Consider the following 25,513-nt stretch of genomic DNA (forward strand, 5'->3'; position numbering starts at 1 on the left):
GGGAGGAAGCCTGTATCTCCTGAACTCCACCACCAAAAGGTGCAAGATCCCTGCTATGCTTCACTTCTCATCATCTCATGCTTTGTGGCTCCCTATACTTCTCAGGCATTTTGTATGAATATATGGTAAAGCATAATCTAATAACTATTTTTAAATAGTAATATCAACTTTACCAATTCTTATTAAGGATTTACATCCTAGGGTAAATCTCTTTGGACTAGACGATCTTTTGGACTAGATGATCTTTTGGACTAGATGATCTTTTGAGGTCTCTTCCAATCCCTAATATTCTGTAATATTCTGTAACTATTTACAAAAGCTCTCTGACAATGTTCTACTAAGAATATGCTAATTATGTGGTATATCACCTAGTGTATTTTTTTTTCTCCACTGTTTTACCTTTAACTGTAAATTTACTTCAAAATCCTATAATTTTGAGTCAAAAATTTACCTTTAATTTTTGTTTGTTCCGTTTTGTTTCCTGTGGTGAAATTGGAGACAGACTGCTATCTTATTCTTCAAGAATCTAATGAGCTGTCCAACTATTAAATCCTGTAATTAACAGTTTTACTCAGTCATAAGATTATTTTAAAATAGGTTTCTACAAACTTTTTCATATTTTTTATACTTTAGATGCAGCAATATCATATGAAATCAACTATTGAAGGATTAAATATCTGATAACCTTGAAAGGGAATATTTTTTTCTCTAATCATTTTCAAATCAAATATTATATTTGATCAGCCAGAAAAATAACGCAAAGAATTCCATGCAAAAGATTATTTGTTTGATTTTTTTTTCCTTTTAGTTAATTCTGTAATATAATACATAGAGCCAAATAATTCCTACAGATTACGAGAAAGAAAGCACTATGAAGTTTGCAAAATGAAAGATTAGATTGACTCTTGTGAGCAAATCCTGATGCAGCTTGTAAAAAAGGTGAATTGAGAGAAATTTGAGTAAGCCAGCTTCAGAATATGCAGAAATAGGCAGCAAGGTCCCACTGACAGTTTTCCAGTTTAGATAAAGCTTCAAATTCCACCAGGATTTAGTAGGTTGGATTTACATGTTTGTCTCCCTCCATGACGTGTGCTGACAGTAAGAAAGATGAACCAAAGACAATGCAGGCAGGTAAATTAAACTCTGTAGTTTGAGAATGCAACTTACTTTTAGTACATCCCGAGCTCACAGTGCTTATAGAGGACTCTGTTATTTTTAGGTAGTAAGTACACTGTTATTAAATGTATCTTAACGTTTATTCTCACTGCCAGTGCTATTAAATGGCTTAGCCACAAGATGGCATGAAGAGCACAGAAGAATTTTTGTCAACAGTTATTTTCTAGAACTGTTAAGCATTTAAGGTACCATTATTTTATTCAGAGCAATTTGTTACAGTTTACTTGAAGGATAACTTAAGATATATTAAATCTTTTTGCATTAGTTAGGATTTCAGTATGTAGAATTTACAAAAATAGTTTCAAAATCAAAATCTAATGCAAATAGTGTAAGACGGGGTTTTTTAATCAGTAAGATGACCTATGTTAATTTAAATAATCAGTTATATTTTGGCAAATTTGAAAACAAAAATATTTAGTTTCATTGCTTTTCAAGATTTTTATAAATTTATATACAAAAATGAAAACAGACAAGAAATGCCTCTCAAACAACTTGCCAAGCTATATATATGTCTCTGAACAATATTTAAATTTACAATACCTGAATAAGTATCACTCTCAAATGTTTCATTATGAAAGCCAGAGGTAAAACCAAAGTTCACTCAGTTTTATCAAATATCACAATGATTTTTATTTCCTTTATTTTATTATTTAAACTGAAAAAAAAATCTAAAATACTTGTTTTTTCCTGCTTTAACTTTAGCTGATTCTTAGTTATGTCTCTTATAAAATGAATATTTTTGAATGATATTAAAAAGATTTATTGGCTACAGCACAGGAAGATTCTCAAGACTTCTATGGTCACTGTAATTATCTAAGTACATTTAGTCTTGAGGTTCGTATGGAGAGAAGCACAAATAATTGAGAATAAGTTGCACCTGAATACATCTGTGAACCCATCATTACAAAAGCTTAAATAAAGTACAGATCAAACAAAATCCACTCCACTTCCAATAAGCCTCATTCAGAGCCCATTGGCCTCATGTGCAGAACAGCCAACAGAGAAAATACGCACTGCAGTGACCTCTACTTCAGGTCTAGGCTGTGACTTCCCTCCATATATAACAACCTCCCACTGAACCTCTGAAGTTCCCACCTTCTTCCAGGTTTACAGAAATTAATGTTCCCCATTCAGTAGCAGGACAAGTTAGAGAGATACAGATGTGATAGGTAGGATGAATGCCATGGGGACAGAAACATGACCTTGGCGCAAAGAGTTCTGGAGGTAGAGTCAGGGACAGGGACAGGGCTGGACTGCCAAGAATAATAACAACCATACCAGAATAAAGCTACATCTTTATTTGTTAATTATATGGGTGGCACTCTATTAAGATTTATTACTAATTATTTTTAGGAGAAAGAATGAAAATACATGGATGCCAGGTAAGCAGAATCTCTCATCAATTGAAATTTTTACACTTAATTTGCCACTTAATATATTTTTAAAAGCAGGCTGCAATTTTGCTAGCACTAACTATAGGATAAGAGAACCCAAATCTGCAGTCCTACATTATCTCACTTACTTGCATTCATAGTTTATGTAGACGTCATTTTCCCCTCAGTGATTTTAAGACGGCATATTAAAGTATGATGTTATGTGCTGCAGAGTACATAAGCCCTTTGACTGTTGACACAGGCATGTCTGCTTAATCTAAACATTTTACATTTCTCTTAGTAAAACAAGGAAAAAAGCTTACACAGATTTCTGTTTCCTCTCTTTTCCAGGACCCTGTGCCTCCCCCACGGTAAGATCACTTAAGACATGGCTTACCTGCAAGTCCTTGGGGAACTCAATGCTAATGAATACTCACATCCATCCGTACTGCTCATGGTATTGAGATGATTGGAAGTGAGCTAGCATTCTTTTACTACCTGGCTCTGTTTGGACTTTTTAAGGTCTTGATGTGAAATTAGGGAGAATAAAACATGAGCCATAACAGCTTATTGCAGGAACTCAGGCCTGCTTCTTCAAAATCAATTTGGCTGAGCCTACAACCAAGCTAAAAGTCTAGAGATATTGAATCTGGTTCCACCTAGATATAAATTGTTGGGAAAAAGGTCTTCCATCAGTTCTTATTGGTGCCTCAGACTCTGTTCACCATGATAATATAATATTTACTTCATTGCCTCTTAAATCTTTCTGCCAATATTTTTTTGCTACAAATCTAAATCATGTTCATAGAAATCAACTGGAATACTGCCACTTAGTCCCACAGAAGATGGGCCAAGCCCTATTCCACAAATATATTTTCCTATGATATGCTCTCAAACAAAAAATTAATCACTTCTTGATCTTTTCAACCCCAAACAATAATTGCTACAATTAAGATATCCTTCTAAAAGGTCATCCAAGACTTACAAGCTTATTCCTCGATGCCTACACTGACTGCTTCAAAAGCTATAAAGAAGTTTAAAATATGATTAGCATTACAGACATATTTATTCCTTAAGTTAAAATATTAAATAAGAGCACAAAAATGTAGCTTCACAAATTCAAAACTGTAAAAGCGCAGAAGTAAGAACATTTTCATTCCATTATTCTATAAAATTTCATTATTTGTTTCCATTTGTATTACAGTGTCCAAAACCTAACTTAATTTTGGTCTGTACCATGCAAAGGCACAAGGCTCCCTCCCTAGGAGCCCACCACTGAAGGGCAGGTCTGCAGCACAGCACGGAAGGCACCTCCAGTTTTACTCAACCAAGCTCTCCCTGCTACACAGCTCCCATTTGGAGCTGGGCTGTGAATGGCTGGTCTCAGAGCACAGGCAGAACAGGCCACATCTGCCAGAAAACCCCAGACACGTGTTAGCTGTGATTTTTCTGGCATGAAGAGCATTTTTTCCTGTGTGTCTGGAGAGCTGTACTCGGCACATACTGGTGAAGTGCACGAAAGCACTGTTCAGTGGCACATAACGCAGTAATGTCTTGCAAATGTAGAATATTATCCAAAATTACTGTTGCTATTGAAGGACCCCAAGAAGATCCCGGTCCTGAGCTAAGCTCAGCACAAATACATTTAAATGCTCTTGGAAAATTCCAGTGTTTTACTTCTTGAGCTTGCACTTATAACACAGTCCTTCCACCTCCTTATTCCCTAATTCTTCAAATTCTCCTTTGACTTCTCTAGGCCTCTGAAGACACTGCCAAAGCAGTATCAGCCACTTCCTCCAGAGCCAAAGATAAGCAGCCAGTTCTTTCAAACAAGGAAAACGCTCAGCCAAGCTCATACCTTTCCAATACCAGCAAAAGTCACAAGGTATGGGTGCATTCCTCATCCTCATTCCCTGAGAACCAAAACATTCAACCTGGTCAAACCACAAGACTTTACCTCCATTGCACCTCTGCTTTTACTTAAGAAAAAAAAAAAAAGTTATACTTTAGACATCTGTGAATGATTAAGAGAAGTGGTATTTAGCGTAATGTGACACTAGCATTTTTTAAAGAAAAAACTGCCAAAATAATGCTAAAGAAGTAAAGGAGTAGAAAAGCAGGCAGAACTTTCCTGAACACTTTGTTTAAGCTTTGTCCTACTTTTTCTTACTAACATTTAGAAGTTTTGCAATAATTTCTAAACAATTGCACTTGCTTAGCACAGTTAGTGGACCAAGTGATGGGGAAATACATCGACCACAGCAGAGATACAGAAATACTCCACATCCCAAAGATGTTGCATTCAGCAAAAGAAATGACTGATCTGTAGCCAGAAGTCTTGCTCCAGCCTATGAGACCAATGCTCCAGACTATAAGCTGCTTCTTGCCCTTTCCATCTTGCCCTCCTCCATCATACGACACCCATGTTCATTCAGCATCCTGCCATGGCAGTATGGATGAGTACAGAGTCCTGAAGCACAAACCACTTGTGTCCAGCTGTACGACCAAGCATATGCATATGCCAAGTTAGTTATGAGTCTGGCTGCCTTTTTTTTTTTTTTTTTTTTTAAACACAACATATCTAGCCAGATGAGCATGTACCTATGGTGCTCACTGTCATGTGTGAGCATATGTGCTCCTGCTGTGTGAGCAAAATGCATATTCATAAATTGGGATGCTGGGAACACGAATGATGCACACCCAGGGGCCCCAGGGTATCATGCTCAAATGCCTCTCAATGAAAACCTTTTGCAGCCAGAAGTTCGGGCACAACTGAGCTGTGCCAGTCCTGTCCATCCTTCCATAAACAGTTTCAATTTCAGTTCATCAGGATGGAATTTTGCTTCATTTTACAAAAATCCCATTGGGGGGGGGAAGCTAACAAATCAATGAAGTAATCTGCTTAAAGTTAGACATAAACTTAAGGAACGAGCTCCAAGTACGTTTTGTTTTCCTGAATGGTGCTTAAATTCTTTCATGGATTAGGTTCCAAAAGCTGCTGGTTGTTAAGACATTTTATTAATATGAATAAGCTTCATATTCAGACGTGTGATCTGACCTATAGCTGCAAAGTTCCAAGGACTGATTCCCTCCCTCAGTAGGGCAGCACATACATTGAAAGCTTGCTGAGAACTGTTATAAACTGTGTTTGCCAGCAGACATCAGTATGCAAAGCACTTGGATTTGAAAGGTCCTATTATAGAGCTAAAATCTGTAACAGAAATACATATCATTTCTTATGGTAGAATTAAAAATTGTAACCACCCAACTCCACTCTGCTGTTACATATAAAGTATTTCTGATAGGTTTGGGATTTTTTAATTGGACTAGGTTTTTTTAATCACACGAGTAAGAGACTAAGACCACACATGATCCGGGGAAGGCACTTCAAAAATTCCAAAACAAACACATCACTCAAAATAACTCAGTGTTGTATTTTCTTGGTCCAGGAGGTAAGCTAAGCAGGGACTAAATCCTGTAGCCTTCAAAAACCTAATAGATGCCTACCCAAACTTTATGTTGCTGAATAACTTCTAAAATCAGGTCCTGTAAGTCTTCTATTATGAGACACAAGCTGCTAAAATACACGAGTGTTCATCAAATCCAGGACATTTAACAAAAGATGTCAGGCTCAACAGATTCTCCTTTTTTGGGGGAAAAAATTTCTGATGATTCTTCTCAGGAAAGGAAGATTTTCCTGTTGATCAGGTATACCAGGAGACGGCAGAAAAATCCTTAAACACCTACTTGAATCAGGACCATGAGGAGCATTCTCCATTTCTCTTTTCCTGGTTTGCACCTCCTTTCCTCTCCACTTTCCATTCTGCCTCTGTCAATGTTTCATTTTTGAAACTCTTCAAAGAATTTACCTCCACTTATCGCTGACTTTAAAGTTCTTAATAAGACATTTTCACATGAGATTAAAAGTAGTGAAGAAAGCTGATAATCATTCATATCTCTTCTCCCTTCCTCCGCGAATAAATCCTTAACAAAGACTTTTCTAATTTACTATAATGAATTCAGTGGATGCTATTCTTTTTTACAGACATCTATAACCTTTTCTCATAAATAATTTATGTAAGAAAAAAAACAGCCTCTGAATTTCTATAATAGTAATAAAATCCTTCCCTTGCCAAGGGCTGTTAATTTCCAGTGATGATGTAATCAAAGTATTTAAGTACTCAAAGTGATTTTTATTTTATGATAATGGAATGTTCTGCATATAATTCTTTCTTTTCCAGACATCTATCTGTTAAGGAACAAAATGAAGTAAGTAATCATCTTTGTACGTATTATGACCATAAAAATCATACACATTCTGTGGCTGCACAGCCTTTCTTGGTAAAAGTATCTTAACCTATTATGTAATAATACTATAAGAATCATATTAGCTTTGGGTCATAAATGTATCTATCTTTGATGTGTATAGCATCTACAATGCCACTACTCTGTGAATGGCGAGGTAAGTTCCTGAAGTTGCTTGCAGAAATAAAAACATACATAGAGTGTAAAGGTACCTTCCCAAGTATCCACATAAAAGTGTATCTCATAACTGCCAGATGCTGCAGATGCCTAAAAATGGTAAGCAGCAAGAAAAAATCAGAGAAACAGACATTCCACATAGATATTTAAAAGCAGCAAACTGAAATTATAGGGTTAACAGAGCAGCGTAATAGTATTATTCTGATGTAAATATGAGGCTAGCTCAAAAATTAATGTGACCCTTTTCAAGAAGAGTACCCCTCAGTGTAAAAAACTGATAAATTTTATACCCAGTATGAACCTCACCTATTATCCCCCAGCTTCCTTCTTCCCCTCCTCCTTCCTTAGGGCCTCTCACAAGTCCTGCAAAATCCATCCCCTCAGACAAATGGCACCTTTGCCTGCAAAATAGCTCTGGTAGCAACCAAGGATGTGTGAGAGGGCCACACACCGCTGCTCAGGAGCCTGTGTGGTCACATGGCTCCTCCAGCTGAACCCCTTGCTGCCCTCCCCAGCGAGGCGAGGACCACAGCCACAGTGATGCACAGTCCTCACCGCCCTCAGAGCCCAGCACAGCCTGGTACAGCACAGCCCACCTGCCAAAGCCCACGCTCCACTTCGTCCTCAAACCTCCTGAACCACGGACCACCCAGCAAGCCCCAGTACATTCCCCAAGTCCATCTACCACTGGCCCCATTCTCCAGTCTCACAACCCACCTTCCTCACAGCTAGCCTGCAAAGCTCCACTGCGGGCAGCTCTAGGCTCCAGGTACTGCTGACACATGTGTGCTCTCAGCGCCAGCGATGCTGAAACAGCGGCTCCAAGTTTCCCTGTCTGAGGGAAGCTAAAAGGACTCTTCCCTTCCTCCTCGCACCTCCAAGCTGACCACCTCTCCTCCCAGCACAGCCACCTGCAGCCCCATTGCCAGTGACCCCTGCACCAGCCAGCTGTGGTCAGAGGGTAGAAGCTGAGAGGCAATGCTGGGAATACTCCTGCAGGCATATATAAAGCAGAAAGCAATTAACTTTTACATCAAGTTTGGTAAAGGAAAGTGGTTGGTTTGGGTTTTTGGGTTGCTTGGGTTTTTTGGCTTTTTTTTCCGCAGATCCCAGTTTCTGTTAGAAGTTTTTAACAAGTTCCTTCACTTTCTACTTGGGCCAATGAAGTAAAGCAGAGGAAATGGGTCTAGCAATAAAGGGGTTTAGTTAAAAGGGGTGTAGTTATAACAAGTGGTTTCCTATAAGATTTATTAAGACATACAGTCACTACAATAATGCGGTGTTAAAGGATGTTTGTAAAATTCAGAGATAGGTTATACTCACATGTGGCATTTTGTATTTCTCACTGCATGTTCTATTTACTGCACTAATTTTTTTTCTTATTGTTTTTAATCTCATTGGGAAACAGAGGGAACAGAGGGAAGAAAGGCATCTCTATACTAGTTAAATCCAGCTATTTCCTGTCACAGTGGGTTGTAGCACAAATCTATAGACTGGTCTAGCTCTAACTTTCAAATCCTTTGAGACTATCTTCTTCACAGTTCTGACTGAGAGACTGTCCCAGAACCTCAGTCCTCCCACAGTTAAAGACTCTTTTAGTTCGGAAGATAATTACAAAACATGGCTTGATTGCACTACTGTTATTAACATCTAAATGAGATATTGGCAAGAAAGATATTATTTTAATACAAAAAGCTTTGTCTTATGCTAGATACTGACTCATTACAAACCAAATATGAAAACACCCCCAAGAAAAATAAATATCTCACATTTGTAATTAATATTTCTGGATGGGCACTGTACAGCTGCACAAATACTGCAGATCTTAACAGCCTCTTAGTTTGGCTACATCTTAAGGAGAAACATTGTATATCTCATAACATGGAAAAGATAAAATTTAACTTGGATCACTTCCCATTCATATAGCTCTGAAGACATAAACAGTTTCAGTGTGACCTGGAGGAAGAGACAGAGTGTGACCTTCTCCGGGTTTTGGACACCAAACAGTGAGTCAATAGGTTTGAGAGCAGGAGTGCCCTTCACTGGGACCAGACAGGCTGTAGGAAAGGGTCAAGAGGAGTCTCCTGAAATTGGAAAGGACAAATGCAAAATCCTGCCCCAGGATGGACTAACTCCCTTGGCAGCAGCTCTGCTCAAAAGGATGTGGGGACCACAGAATGAACACAAGCCACTGGTGTGTCCTTGGTAGCCATAAAGGCTAACAGCATATCAAGCTGTATCAAGAGAAACATAGCTGAGCTCAAGGAAAGGGACAATTCCCTTTCACTCACTGCTCATTAGGTAGCACCTGGAGTACCACACAAGGGTGACAGAGAGGAGCAGGTCAGCAGAGGGTCACCAGTGCAGTCAGGGTGTGCAGCACCAGACATGTGAGATGCGGTGGACAGGGCTGGGCTCCCTCAGCCTGGAGCAGCGTGACTCTGAGGGAACCTAAGAGCAGCCTGCCAGTGCCTAAGAGATGATTATCAGGAAGGCAGAGCATAGCAATTTAGAGAGTGGACAGTAGAAATACAAGAGGCAACGATCTTAAAATTAGGGAGTTTTCAACCAAAAATAACAAAGACAAAATAATTATGAGGATAATTATGAGGGTGTTGGAACAGGTTGCCCAGAGAAGCAGTGAAATCTATGTTCTGGAGGTTTGCTGGACAAAGGTCTGAGCCTAAGCCTCATCTCACAGCTCACCATGCTTTAAGCAGGAGCTTGGACTAGAAATCTGCCTAGGTTTCTTCTGATCTGAATGAGACAATGAATTTCCAAGTAATGGGAAAACATTACTGGGAAAGTAACTTTTAAGGAAGACTCAAAGTGCAACATCTACAAAGAGTAAAAAATTCTTATCTTTAATATTTATGTATTATAGTCTTGTATGTATCAAATTAATCAAAACTATTACTATTCCTGTATGAATCAAGTAATACAGAAATACAGTGAAAGTTTCTGAGTCAAAAGCTGGTCTCTAGATGCCTTCCTATCATTCATTCCTTTGTAACACAATATGCTGAATTAAGACTTTCCACAGAGTGATTTTGAATGAAGTATCTGCCATGACAGTAAAAATAACCGTACTGTCAGTTGAGAAGCCTGAAAATAAATGACTGATTTTAATCTTTGGATGGTGTATCTCCAATCAATCAAAATCTATCTCCTGATTTAATACAAGATCAATGATGGAAAATCCTATTGTAAGTTAAATTTGTACAACAGTCATTATGAAATGGTGATCATTGTGACAAATCCTGCGTTCACTTATATCCCTAAAAATTCAGTTCTCTGCTATCAGTGGACTGCGATCAACATTCAGCTTGAGTTTTTGACAAAGTGAGCACATATTAAATGACTGAATGTCTATAAATCATTTTAAACTTAAAGGATAGTTGTGTTTGTTAGGGTAAGTTCAAGTTGGTAATCCAAAGAAAAATATTTACTGTCTATGTTATCATTTTATATAGGAACCTGGAAGAGAACAAGGTTAGTACTTAATAATATTATATTAATTTGTTGTCTTTCATTCATATTCCCAGAACAAAATATTCTATCATTAAAACTCCAGCTGATGTCATCAGTATAGGAACCTGACATCTATTATGCTACACAGCATCAGGCTGTCTGGCTCTATATTTAAATGAGTAAGAGACATCCCCCAGGTATACACCTACTGAGAACAGAGAAATTTAGAGTGACCTCAACAGTTGTGAAGGATGTAGCAGAAAAAAGGAATTTAACTTGGTATTAGCTACAGCTATTTGGGGAACCAGGGTATCACATTTGTTCTAAGCAAATCAAAGACCTAAAACCCTGAGGAAAAATAAGACTGTTGGAACCTAAAAAACTGAGAGAAGGATATCCTGAAGAAAAACGACTGGATCTGCACAGAGAATATCTCCCTTCTCTCCATCTAGCTCCTCTCCTGTAATTTGAGGGTGAGATTTTCGAAAGAAAGATTTTTAAAAGCTTTAGGTTTTCAAAGTAGGTTTTCAAAAGCTATGAAAAGCAGGTTTATTTAAAAAAAAAAGTCAGCTCTTTAGGTGTACGTACAGCTTGGAAAAACTAGCTTAAGCCACTTGCTGTGTATGTGTGCATGAAAAAAAATATTACTCTGAAATACTTTGAAGACAGATACAGGCTATGTGATTTTTATGCTGTCTAAACTTCTGTGTTAATGAGCTCATAATTTGCTCTGGCCTTTCCTTTTAATTCACAGTTTCCTGATTTTCAACTAGAAAAAGTATTGACTGCATTAATACATTCAATGCCTATGTATCCTGTCCTATAAAAAGGATTTATGAACCCTCTGTATACTTCCAGTACAGCACTCTGCATTATTTACCATTATGTTAAGTCATATTTGGCACCAGCAAAACCTGTAACATTCACCAGGTAACATTCACCATGTAACATTCAGTACTAGTATAAATGTCTTCCACTGAAATCATCAGCTGACTCATTTAAGCCTGACTGTAGCCTATTAGCTTTTTCTATTGAACTGCCTCCCTTCATATACAAATTTAATTAATTTATTTCACAGTAGTTGCTAGATATTATCAAAGTTACACATAAGAGGACATAATAAATTCTTATTCCTTTAATTAATAGCTACAGATTTGGAGAAGAAACCTGAAATATCTTTTCGAGCACATAAACCAAAGCACCATCCTGAAGCCAGGTAGGAATATAAGAATTTAATGAGTTTGTACTGGATGCTTCAAGTACATTCTGTCTAAACATTCTGCCCTAGAAAATTACACTTCACTACACAATAAAAGCAAGATGATATCGCTTTCTGATGTCATGTAGTGATATATTATGTTTTGCCTCAACGCATGACAATAACCGTATTTGGAAATAGCTTTCAAGCTACTCTAATTGCACATTCAATTTTTATCTTTAATAGCATCCTACTGTATTACATTTTTGCCTCACTTTCTGTGATAGGGTGTTAAATATACAGTATAAAGGAGCTCTGCCATCTCCAGTCTCAGCATTTCCTCTCCCGCTTATTTTCTGTTTTTATATACAAAGAACACATACTTGGCCTTCCAAAGGCCAATTATTCTTCCATAGAAATCAGCCACAATTGCTCCCATTTTTCTTTTCTAACATAGGCAAATCTTTCTTTTCTAAATGTTTTTTAACATCTATATCCTCCTAAAATATTCAACAAAAAACAAAAATATAGGATAAAGTATAGGAAAAAGATGAATTATTTTACATCTTTCCTAGACAAATACTGAATCTCTCATCTAGCTTTGTTTACAATGATGGCATTTCACCAAGATAAAATTATTGTCTGGAACAAATGTGGCAGTATTTGTGACACCTAGTATTTTGTTTCTTCTAGTATGGTACCAGCGGCTCTGTTATGTGAGGTTATTTGGTCCGTGCTCTTCCCAGTGTAACCGTTCTAATTAATAGCACAACAAAATACCAGCTGGGTACTCAGCAGCAGCCTAGAAAATCAGAAAGGAGAGGGAACAATTGCTCCCTGAGTCATCCTACAGAAGGGCTGGGAACATCAGGTGAAATTAGTGGGGAACAAAACAAACAAAAGCAAATTGTGCTTTGCTAAAATGCGAAACTCTTGCCAAAGACTCTTGTGGAGAGTTAAAATTTATATAACTTCAAAAAGTCACTGATGAAATTAATGGAAGAGAAATCAGTCAAAAGATGCTAAATACAAAATTACTACCTGAAACCCAGGAAGGCCCAAAGCTGCAATCTGCAGAGGGAGGAAGGGGTATTCTGGGGAAGCATAGCTATGCATTGCACTCTAATTTGACTCTTGCTTAAACACTTGCCACTAACAGAAATATTCATTGCTTTCTCCTAGCCTTCAATGTACATGGAGCTCTAAAAGTGTTTGCAGCTCAGGTAAGAACCAGGGATTGCTTTGAAAACTAAACCAGGCAGGGATAAATATGAATAAGAAACAGCTTCATGTTTCTACGTGTGTATGTCTGCACTGGGGATTTTCAATGCACAGAGTTAGTGCAAAGGGATTGTTAAAGAAAGCAAGCAGAAAACAAGGGAAACAATGGCACAGTCAATAGCAGTAAAGAAATAGGCTGAGTTACTTGCTTAGCTGCACCCATGCCTGGTTCAAACTAAGAAATGACCAATCAAGAATGCAAGTGTTAAACCACTGCAGATCTCCACACCCAGAAAAGGAAAGGGATGTGGACAAGCCACTGAAGGACAATGGGGAGAGGAAGAGAAGACAAATTGGGCATACAAAGAGACACTCACAGAGAGAGACCATGCTGTGAGCACAACAGTCTCTGCTTTTCCAGGCAAAGATGCAATCAGCTGGGCTTAATAGAAGTTACAGATGTTCAGGACATCATAGAGCAGCTACTATCGGTTTAATGCCTTTGTGTAAACAAATACACTGGTCTCTGAAGAAATTGCTTTAGACTTACCCCAGATTCCTAGAGGGAAGCACTTGCAGGTGCCATTATCAGGCAGGTCTGTCAAATTATTATGGTTGGAAATAGGACATCCCTGAACTGTGTGGCTTTACCTAAGGGAACACACTGGAAGCCAGCATTAACACTGGTGGGGTGCCCTGCCAAGAAACTGTGTTACGGCTTACCCAAGAACCGTGACAATGTCCCTCTGCTCATTTTCCCTGGACTTCTTTAAGATTCCCAGAACCTAATGCAATACACAGGAGCAGTATCACTTGATTCATATGCCTATCGTCTGCCTAATCTTGACAATGATACTTCTACAAACGGTATTAGAAGTTGTGTTAGCTTTCTGCTGTCATATCATATTGTATCTGTTGTCCACCAACCACTCTACCTCAATTCTTTTAGAAAAATATGACCTCATGAATATTTAACCCCAAATTTCTATGGAAATCCCTATAGGAGTCATCCATGCTGGTAACTTCCTACTGTCCTTGACTACACTTACCATGCTTTTATATTTTTCCTTAACTGCCTCTGCAAATGCCCTTCTGTATCAAAATCCCTAAGCTGTGCCAAGAAGCTATGAGTTGCATAATATGAATTTATGGTAAAAGCAAATAACACCAGGAAGAACATACAAACTGTATTGTTTGTTCAGATAAAGTAGCATTCACCTTAACTTCAGTCACTGCCAGGCTAAATAAGCCCACCTCCCCCAGCTTTGTTTCACAGGCTCCAGTTCCCTGACTCTGGTGGTTGCCTTTCACTGAGCCACTTCTGGTTATTAATGTCCTTTTTGTGCTGGAGGTGCAATAGGTATCCTCTTGATACCTATTAAAAAATCTGTCTTTACAGAATACACAAAGCTCATCTAGGTCTCTGCTTCCTGCTGTTCTGAGCAGTCTCTCAGTCTTTTTCCTAGGTGCCCCACACCCATCTCCACTTCAGACACTTCCTACCATCCCTACCACAGCTCTTGGTCATTCAGGGTCTCTGGAACAGCACAATCTCCTATTCCTCTTCTGTGAATTCCTTACCCTCATGAAACAACAGAGAGAGAACAAACAAATGGCCTTTCCCCCTGCTATCCTACAATTTCCTTTCAGGTCCATGTTTGGATTTAAAAAATACTTAAAGAAGAAATATTAGTTTTATAAAATTTATACAATTTTTTATTATCCTATGAAAGTATATATTTCTCTCTCTGATATTTCTAGCTTTTATTTTGAAAACAAATTATTTTCTGTTCAAAAATCTAAAACACTCTTTAATTTCTCAGTGAGCTGTTAACTCCATCCCAGACAAAACCAGACCACAGCCTTGCAAGAGAATTTTCCACTTCTTGTCCCACAGTTTAAGACATACCAGGAAAAAAAAATCAGAAACAAAAATTCTACCGAACATACACAGCACCAGTCACAAAGCAAACATGGTCCCAGTTGTGAGGTCTCTTTTTAAAAATAAAGTATCTGGGGATAGCCAGCAAAAGTGCAATGTGAACCCAAATGCCACTGAATGGTGACGTATTTGCATTTTCACAACACAAACTGATTGCAGAAATACCATGTAGCTATCCGGTCCCAGACCCTTGGAACAGTGATTTCATTTCAGAACAGACTGATTGCCTGCTGAAGACCATGGCTGTTTGTCTACCTAGATCAGTGGACACTGTTTACTGATTTACCAACAAACGTAATGCTGTTATAAACCAGAACATGGTACACATATGCATGAAACAGTGAAATGCAGGGAAAACTACTCTTCTTCTGTAAAACAATGTCTTTCAAGCTGAATTTCTTTAATATTCCATCATATGCTATGTATGGTCAGAAAAATAATAAACTGATAAAGCACGAACAATAGATAAAACATAATGAAATACTGCGCAAACAGTACTGTCTCTTGTGACAGTAATCAGAAGGAAAAGATGGAAGCCATCGATAATCACATTTTTCTCATTTAGTCTTACAATAGACACTAGGTCATTTCTCCCACCAGCATTGCATGGAACAAACAAAAATGCTTTCTGTTGTCGAGCAGGATATGACAGGTTTTATTCTTCAATTAACCATTTTATCCCCCATGTTGTGTACCTGCAAATTCTATTTGATGTAAACATTGAAAGACACCATTGCTTTTCTCATGCTGCTTCTGCTGCATCCTCATCTGACTCAGCCTGAGCCTCCCACACTACCCCACAATTGGTGTCCCTTCCCCGTCCCCCTGAACTCACACAGCTCCTCAGTGACATGGCCGGCTGGTAAATGGCAGCCCTAAGTCAACAGACGGCAAATCACATTTGCTTTGGGAGGATGGATTTCAGCTACCTAAGCTCCCTCAGGTGGCTGCCTTCTCAGCTGTACAGTATGGAGCAGGAACACGCAGCAGGGGACCAACGCCTTCATCTTAATGCAAGAGCAACCTTGCTGCTTGGTCCTAAATTTTTGCAGAGCAGACTGAAATCCATCAACAAGGCAAAACCTCTAAATCCTTTAAGGTTTTAACAGCTTGGTGGAAACAATGCGAGCTGGCAATAGGATAATAAGGGGCTTTAATATGATCCAACGTAACAGTAGCTTTGATCTAACACAAATACAAGGGCCTGAAAAGTTGAAAGTAGAACAGAATGAACTGTTACACTTGTAGAATATCAAAGTCACACATTTATTATTTTATTTATCATTTGCTATTTCATTAGTAGTTTATCTTTAATATTTCACTATGTTTCTGTGGGCAAGAACTTGGCAGAGTGATGTAAATTAAAAACCATGAGGAAACTTATGTGTTAAACCTTTTGGGGCATGAATCTGAAATCACTGGTGCTGCATCAGTACAAGACCACTCATAACTGACAGCTCTGAATTTTAATGGTTAAATTTCACAATACTGTATTTTTAAACTGTAAATGCTATTCTTAGACTTACTAAGTAAAACTGATAGGGTAAAATGAAACTATAACTTAAGTTTAAAAAATACAACTTTTTTCCTTCTGAATTTACTTTTACAGGGTCCACGTTAAACGTAGAGAATCTGTCAGTGAAGTGGTCACCATCTCCTACACCGTGCACAGCATGCAAAAATAAATCAGAACATTCACTTGTGAAACAGGAAATGCAATCTCTCACTCAACCCACTGAAAAGGTAAAGAACGATTCAGTTGAAAGAATCATAGAATTGCTTTGGCTGGAAAAGACTTTAAGATCATTGAGTCCAACCGTTCATAAGGAGACAGGTTTTTAGAAAACAAGATTATCACTATAAGGCGTACACGCACAACCCCCCCATAGAACTGCTGTTTACTGAAAACATTTTCCTGAGAATTTAAATGGTCTGAAGGCTGTGGGTATTCAGAACCCCTGAAAACAGTCCGATGTGAGCTCTTGAAATCACAGATAAGAATTCAGATGCCTAATTTTATTCAGATTCCCTAACAGGATTTCTCAATACAGATGCATTACAATTATTTTTTATAAACTGTGTTAAACTTGCTTTAAATGCAGATTAGATATAATCTGTTTTTACTGGCTTTTGCTTCTGCCAGCTGTGGTTAATTTCTATACACTGATTATATTATGTTAAAATTAAGGATTTAAGCAAATATGAATGGTACATTGGAGAATATGATCGCCATGAAGCCGAGCAGGCACTGTTGGAGGAAAACACCGTAAGTACCATTTTTCTCAAAAACTGTAGTGTTAACTCATGAAAAAAATGTCTATGAACTGTCCATGATGGCTTAGAAGGTTTTATTGTGAACTAACTGTACAATCCATAATTTAAATGTGTTGTACAGGATGAGACCTTCTTGGTTAGAGATTGTTCAAAGAAATCAAATGCTGAACCATATGTTTTGGTTGTCTATTACGGAAGAAGAGTATACAACATTAAAGTACGTTTTCTGGAAGAAAGCCAACAATACGCACTGGGAACAGGGCTCAGAGGAGATGATGTAAGTTAAAATCCCCTCTAATGTTACAGTCCACTGCTTTTATGTTGCACTTCACAAGTTCTTAATACTAAAAGATTTGTTATAATCTCTCCCACATAACTTGCTGTTTCATTAAAGTTTCTTTTCCCATATTCTTACTTCAAGTATGTCTCCAAGTTTCAAGCAACATAAGATAACAATTTAAAACTGAATTTTACATACCTGGCTCAAATTCAGATTTTAAATTGATGTAAAAATTTCCTAAGTACCTTCACCTACTCTAAGTAACACCTGCAAAGTAAAGGGGAAAGAAAGTCCTCCCTTTCCTTCAGCATATTTTTTAACTTGTTATAATATAAGCAGATATTTTAAAATATATGCAACTCCACATAACTGACAGCATGGTCTGTTGCTGTCATTGCTGCATAATGTCTCCTATTGTCTGTCTCTCATATAGCAAAAGAGGAATCAATATCTTTTAAAAAAAAAATGAGGAAATAGGAGAAAAGTTGTCATTTGGCTATTCAGACGCTATTAAATCATGTGGGTCCCCACCAATCAATCTTTCAGCTGTGGTAAATTTCAATTAGAAATTCCATTTAGATTAGCAACACTTTTTTACATAATTAAATTCAATTATATTCATTATAAGAGTCTAATTCTTATTCTACCTATATGGTTAAATAACAAATACTGTATCCACATGTTTTTCACACAAGAAAAAGAAAGTTAAAACTGAAATAGTCATCTCTACAAACACGTGATACTTGCAAAAAAAAAAAAAATCCTTAAAGAATGCTCAGCTAAGCATGAAATTCAGCATAAGGGAGGACCAGCTGCACAGCAAAAAAGCAAAGCAACAAACTACTAGGAGGGTTATTAGCTATGTAAACAACAGACAGAAATCCAACTAAGGAGAAACAGCAAAGCCTCTGTAGCTGAATATTCAATTATGTCCTTTACATGCATGTTAATACTTTCAAAACTTACCTTTTCTAGACACAGACTTAAAAAAACTCTGAAATCAAAACTGACGCAAGCTAACTTGATAAATTTGGCAGGTCCAAGATTTACATTTGGATTCTTAGTAGAAAACGTGGAATAGGATTCATGAGCTTTCAGAGATGAGGAGCAAGGTTTACTGGCAAGCTGTTCTTCAGGAGCACGGCTATAATAATGAAGGAAAAATATCCTTCATTGTTCAAGTACACTGAAATAGTTTGGGAAGCAGAAGCATAGAACAAATCGAAAACTGTACTGCAGGTACCATCACTTTGGCACTGCTGTAGTGAACCATCAGTCTTATGTAAAATATTGTCTGCATTTTTGAACTAAACCTCCCAGATAATTTCCTGGAGTTTTAGTATGACTTAGGAGAAAGCAAGTTTAGTTTTCTGTAGTTCTTGTATTGTTTAGCCTTCTTGTAATGGCCCTGATAAAAATAGGCTCAGATTAGACTGACAAAAAAAAAAAAGAATGGAACTGAAATATGGTACACTACAGGATATTCTATAATTTACCATACACATACTATATTAAAAACATAAAACTAAATTTTCATAATTTTAACAGACTTAAAAAATTAAGGCAACTAGAAAATTGCAACCTGAACAATACGTGAATAATTTTTACTGAACTAAAAGGAAAGGTAACACAATCCTTCCCATCTCAGGAAATACCAAAATATATTACTTTGTTGCATGTTCCAACTTGTGCACAGAAAGTGTGTATCTTAAACAGTGGGTCTGGTCTGACAACAGTCAAATTGGAAAGTTACAATTCCAGAATACGGATTTCAAGCATCTAACTAATAACCAACAGTATATATAAGACTTGGCTCTACCAGGCAAAATCTGTAATTCTGACACATTATCTCAAACCTTCTTATTTAACAGAGTATTGTTTCTCCTCAATTCAGAAATCCTCCCATAGATCAACTACAACAGAAAATTTCAGAACTGTTTCGCTAGTCAGCTTTGTGTAGTACCAGGGAGCCAAAGAAGCAGCAGCTTCCCCACTTCTATGCATTATTCTCAGCAGCAGACATGAAAAGAAACTTAACACTGGATTGGGCACAAAGCACATGTCCAATAACGAACAATCAACCGCACCAACCTTGCTCAGCAGAGCTACCTCCATCTCGGGCAGCCTGAAAGGATTCCCCAAAAACGTTCTTTCCTGAAAACTGACATCTCAACTTCTCGCTTAAGATTCTTATCTCAGGAGGGTGAAAACAATTTGTAAGGCTGTATATTACAGCAAAATGCTACCTGTAATTTTCCAATGCCTGTTAAAATGCCTTCCAGAGTGCTCTGTGTTGTTCCTCCACAGGGAAATCCTTTGTTACACCACATTTTGCACTATGCAATGCAAACAGACCAGATTAACTGAGTATTTCCTCTTCACCAGATAAAGAGAATTCAACCTAAACAACAACAAACAGGTGCAGACCTATTACATTTCTCCCCAGTTGTTCATTTTATTCAAAGGTTCAATCTTAGAAATTTTTACTTTTGGATTAGTCTGTTTCCATCCATTAAATACTTGTTTTTTCTTACACATAATTATTCAATTTTTTCCCTATCTGATTGCAACTCTTAATTTTTCATACAGTTTACAAGGTGTTAACATTTTCTATGACCAAAAAAAGAGTTTTATTAACTTTTTTAAAATCATATTTCTGTCTAATTTAAAAAATTGTTACTTCTATGTTAATGTGACGGTGATCAACGACAAGTAACTGCAGTCCCATGCAGCTAAATTAGTATCAAGCTGGAATAAAATGAACACAAGCATAGAAAAAAAAACAAAACAGAACACAAAAAAACCACTATTAGTAGAGCTGTATCTTTTGCTAGGAATTTAGCCACAGATGTTCACATCTACATCCATATTTCATACATTATTCTGAGCTCACTAAAGGCCAAATCACATAAAGCTATAAAGACCAGATCCCCAAATGGGACAAATATGGAATTTAAGCACCTGCTAAAACTGCTGTCCTGATCACCTTTTACTTGGCTGTTGCCTTCCTCCACTCCAGTCAGTTTTCAATATTAAAGACCCAGAGATGTATGTAATGCTGCTTCTTTACATGTACACAGTTCTTTTTAAGGTAAAGAACTCAGAACCTCGTTCACATTTAAAGCTGATCATGACAAAATTTAAATATTTTTCTTACTGCCTTTCCAAAACTAGATTTGCCACAAAATACATGTTCGTACCATGTCTTCAGCACCAGGCTCAATTCACAATGCAGTAGCTAAAAAACAAGGTCAGAAGTAGTCTCCTTCTTCAACTCAGTGTCTGTTTTACACATCTGGCTGTGCTGTAAGCTTCTGCATATCTCTGGATCTCACCATTCTGGACAAAGATGTTTTCTCCATCCTCACCACTCCCTGTCATTATTTGCAGCTACCTTTCATTTTCAAACCATTGCTCATACAAGTCACATCAATTCAACTCAGTTTGTTTGAAAGCAAGTAAAATCAATTAGCACCAACTACCTTTATCTGCCATTACACTGGCCTGACTCTAGAGTAGATGAAGGAGCACTTCCACAACCTCTATCACGGACAGACTTACGTGAAAAGTTACCATCAGGAAACTGGGCACAGTGACCTGTCAGGTGATGCTAATACTTTCAACTGAGAGAGATGTTTACAAGGTAATCATCTTGTCCACAGCTTAAATGACAGCACAAGGATGAACCATTTTAATTCAGTATGTGCAACATAGTACAGAGCCCCACTTCCACTTCAAAGCAATTCAAACTACACCTTTGACAAGCAATCCTTCAGACCCTATTCTTATCTCCTCAGAACAGTCTGGAGACCAGCAGGACATTTCTATGACAGCAGAGATTGGTTTGAGTCTCTTCAGACAGTGAAGCGAAGAAATCTGTAGCATTGAATTTTACTCATCTTTATGTCTTTAGGTGTCTTCACACCTAACAAAGTGTGACGTTCCATTAAAAGAGCTGAGAACATAAAATTGGAACAGTGCTCATCACTATGATGTCTAAGTCAGCTTCATGTTCCAGCATCCATGAAGAGACTTGGAGCTTAATATTTTAAATCTCACTAACTCAAAGAAGAGTATAGGATGAAATAAAATAGGAAAAGAGATCTAAGTAACATCTGAGACGTTTTTCCCTCATTACCAAAGAGCTTAAAGGTACAGTGATGAACAATATGACATTAGCAAAGTGAAGCCAAGTTAAATTTTCAAAGCAGATGAGCAATTACAGTAAAACTCTTTAACTTTCCAACCAAAAACTGTACTAGAAAACAGGAAAAATAATTGGTACTGATAATGAGTAAATTTAGAATAAAAAAAAAAAAGTTAGGATTACTTTGGTGTAGCAGGAAATACAAACCACAGTTTTCCCTGGATTTCTCGTAGCAATAGTGACCTTGAACATCAGTCAAACACAAAACAGCAAAGTAAAACAAATGCATACAAGAAAAAATTATCAAAACACAACTTTAAAAATCTTAAAGTAAAACAGGAACAATTTCATCAAATCAGAGATTTAATCAGATTCTCTTGTTACAAACTAGGTGTAGATCAGGTCGAGATGATAGAGACTACCATGAGATACCATAACATACACAATCAATGCCCATGACTGCAGTTAATGTGATATAATATAGATACAGGATAAGTATTAATATCACAGTAAGCTTGCATTACTGTGTACAGGTCTAGTCGTGTAATACCAGTAAGTCCAAAGAACAGCTCGAGTGGAGAAAATGTGGTGTGATAATAGCCTAGAAGTTACACACAGAAGTTAAACTGAAGGAATGCTAACCATTGGAATGGCAGGATAAATGACAATAAATACCTTGGACAGCTTTCCACTGCTGTTTGATCAGTTCAGGAACCTCAAACTACACCTTTATAATTTTAGGAAGGGGCTTGGAGGATGTCACTGTTTTGAACACCAGAGAACAAGACTAAAGCCCTGCCGAGATCCTTCTTTTTCCATACTTTAAAGGGATTTTATATCAACTTTCTCAGTAAACTGAATGGGAAAATAAAAGGTACATTTGAAAAGGTACAAAGAAACTTGCAGTGTAAAGTATCCTGTACTGCTAATTAAGTGTAACTTTTGACAGGGTAAAGTTAGTAATGATTTATAGTTGCTTCATCTTTTCAAAATATATCATCACATCCACTATCACAAACTTTTACAGGTGATACTGCATTCTCAGGGCTTACACATGCTCCTCCTTTGTCCTAAACAGCCAGCTGCTATTTCCTTTGTGTGTCTTTGTCTTGTGTAGGAAAAAAGAGGATTAAAATCTGGTGCTTTTCCTTTTATGATAGCTTCCACTTAATCTAATCATAATTCTATGCAAAATATACCTATTTCTAATACTGTGATTTGCAAGTCTTTTAATGTTATAGATAAAACCATATAGCAAATTCATTTCAGTCACTGATTACATTTTTTTTCTCCCCCCCCACCCCCAGAAATTTAATTCTGTGAAAGAGATCATTGACTTCTACAAATATGTTCCCATCACACTCATTGACGGAAAGGATAAAGCAGGAATCCAGAGAGAACAATGTTACCTTACATATCCGTTCAAGTTACATACAAGATGTTTTCTGCCTTAATGTCACTAATTTATTTGTATAGATGTAAACAGAAAAATTATTTAAATGTCTTAAAAATCAAACTAACCTTTCACTGAGGAGCTCCCCATAATATTATTAAGTATTCTAAATGTTCCACTTACCTCCCAACTGAGAATACAGATTTACTCCATTTTTTGATTCTTGCAATTTGTTTTGAAGTATTCTAAATGTTCCACCAAAAAAAACTTACCTCCCAACTGAGAATACAGATCTACTCCATTTTTTGATTCTTGCAATTTGTTTTCAAATTTGACAGGTAAAGTATATGCTATTGTATTAATTCACAGAAAAGTATTAAGAGAGATTGACTCCTGACACTTTGACAATGACTAATTGGCTTATCTTGCACCGTACCTTCTAACACAAGATGCAAATCAAACTCAGTCTAGCTTACCTTGTCACTGAAGCTCAGTTAGTATCAAAATCTAATAAAACACAGTACCCTCACATAAAAATTACTCTTGCTTTTAGAAATACACATTAAATGCTACTTGTGTATCCAGTGTTTAAGAATTTCATTCAGTGTGCATACGTGCTTGTAGAGTAAAAAGCTGTGCTCAGCAGTCCCTGAAGTCAGTGGGTGTCAGCTGGTGCTCACAGGTATTGCAGCAGATTATAAAGCTAGCTTTAATTATGTAAATTATATTACTTAACACTTATTCTTTAGCAGATACTCGTATTCCATATCTAAGCCTTCAAACACTTACATAGTAGGACCATTATGCAAACAGTCCCTTTGAATTCATACCATGTGCAAATACAGAGATAAAAATCATCAGCGGGAACAGTAGATGTGCTTCAAGCTCTGCAAGAAAACACATTTCAGCATGTATCAAAGATGACGAGAAGGTGATATTTTTCCAGCAAAAAATATTATAATATTTATTCATATAATTAGAGTTTTGAGAGGCTTAACAAAATTTATTATAAAGATGAAAGGCAAAATTCAGTATTTTTCTGCAAAGCATTCGTAACCTTCCTTTCTAAGCACAGTCAGAAGTTTGACTAGGTAACCGGACTATATCAAGAAAGAAACCTTAGTTACTTTACCCTTAAAGAATAGGAACAAGAATAATAAAAATATTCAAGCCCAAAACATGGCATTCCAACCCAAATTATGATGTAGTGTATGCAGTGGCACAAACTAGTTCTAAAAAAATTTAGCAGTTGGTCGTTATTTCCTTGCAACTTTTTCATTTCTCAATCTTAGATCAAAATGCAAGAGAACTTGCATTATAATTATTTCTCTCAAACCACTGAGACTGTTAAACTTGAAGAAAAATATTCTGACATGACATTATCTCATAACAGATTGAAAATTAACAAAACAGAAGCTGCTAAGTAGTTTGGTAGATCTCATTAAAAAAAAAAAAAAAAAAAAGAGGCATGACAATCTGCTCTGAATCATAGCCATTATACAAATTAACTTACAAAAGGTTTTCATGTTAAAATAAAAAAAAAAAAATCTAAACTAAACCCATGAAAAAAACCCCACAGCTTAACAATTTAGATAGCAGATCACAACAATGACATACAAAGCTTTGCAGATGCTTACTAAAACAGTAAACTTGCTTATAAAAGATAAGCATTACTAGTATTCTTAAACCACCTGAACTTTATAATGTTGAGCAACAACACTTCCCCACCCTGCCCCCCCAGTACAGCTTTCATGGGGAATGTTCCAGTTTTGCCAGTGACAACTCTTATAATGCAAATTCAAAACTATTTATTTAGTAGCTTCTACAGAAACAAAATTAATTCAAACAGTAACCTGGACTGAAGGAGCTAAAACAAAGGTGGAATTTTAACCATGTTTTTTCTTACGTTAACAATTTCAATATTTATTATATGATATGCCAGAATTTTAAAATGGAAGCAATTTTCACAATTAAAACTGCAAATAGTACTGTTAGGTTTGGCATCAAAGTATATGAAGTGAAAAAAACCCTCTATTGTACCCATCTAAAAAAATATAATTCCATTTGAATACAAAATGAGAACTGTCATTTCATTACTACTGACAAAACAGACAAAAGGAAGTTTGTTCTGTGGAATAGGTTAGTCTGATAAAAATGATACAAAAATGAAAAAGATCTGACTTAAAGCACCAACTATCTGAAGGGTTTTAACACTGTATTGCAAAATGACTGGAAAGCAATGTTTTAACTGGTTTTGAAAATAAGCCTCAGTCAGATGTAGTTTTAAAATATTTACATTTCAACACAGATACAATACATACTTTATCAAAACAATGTATAATCTGCTGGAGTATACTAAAAATATTTCCAGCTTAAACTGTTTACAAAAATGCAATGACTGTGAAAAGAATTAGGAACTAACAGTTTTTCAAGAGTAATTTCAGTTCAAACATAGAACACATATCCAGCATTAGAGTCATTATTGATTTTCTTATCTGTAAAAATGTAAGAAGTGATTTACAATTTTAAGTGTGTGCTTCAATATAGTTCATTCTG

At 36.8% G+C, this 25,513-nt stretch overlaps 1 protein-coding gene across 1 annotated transcript in view; it reads left to right on the forward strand.

Annotated features, from left to right (window-relative positions):
- CLNK (cytokine dependent hematopoietic cell linker) overlaps positions 1–23,018 on the forward strand; it is a 38,750-nt gene extending 15,732 nt beyond the window's left edge. Inside the window, exons 7-17 of the mRNA XM_029085853.1 lie at positions 2,530–2,558; positions 2,901–2,920; positions 4,306–4,434; positions 6,791–6,818; positions 10,505–10,523; positions 11,649–11,718; positions 12,883–12,923; positions 16,473–16,606; positions 17,052–17,129; positions 17,259–17,414; positions 22,872–23,018. Coding sequence (XP_028941686.1) covers positions 2,530–2,558; positions 2,901–2,920; positions 4,306–4,434; positions 6,791–6,818; positions 10,505–10,523; positions 11,649–11,718; positions 12,883–12,923; positions 16,473–16,606; positions 17,052–17,129; positions 17,259–17,414; positions 22,872–23,018 — 851 coding nt within the window. The remainder of the gene's footprint in view (positions 1–2,529; positions 2,559–2,900; positions 2,921–4,305; positions 4,435–6,790; positions 6,819–10,504; positions 10,524–11,648; positions 11,719–12,882; positions 12,924–16,472; positions 16,607–17,051; positions 17,130–17,258; positions 17,415–22,871) is intronic.
- Positions 23,019–25,513: the final 2,495 nt, after the last annotated feature.

Source organism: Antrostomus carolinensis, unplaced genomic scaffold (assembly GCF_000700745.2).
Source record: "Antrostomus carolinensis isolate BGI_N321 unplaced genomic scaffold, ASM70074v2 scaffold15587, whole genome shotgun sequence".
Classification (NCBI taxonomy): Eukaryota; Metazoa; Chordata; class Aves; order Caprimulgiformes; family Caprimulgidae; genus Antrostomus; species Antrostomus carolinensis.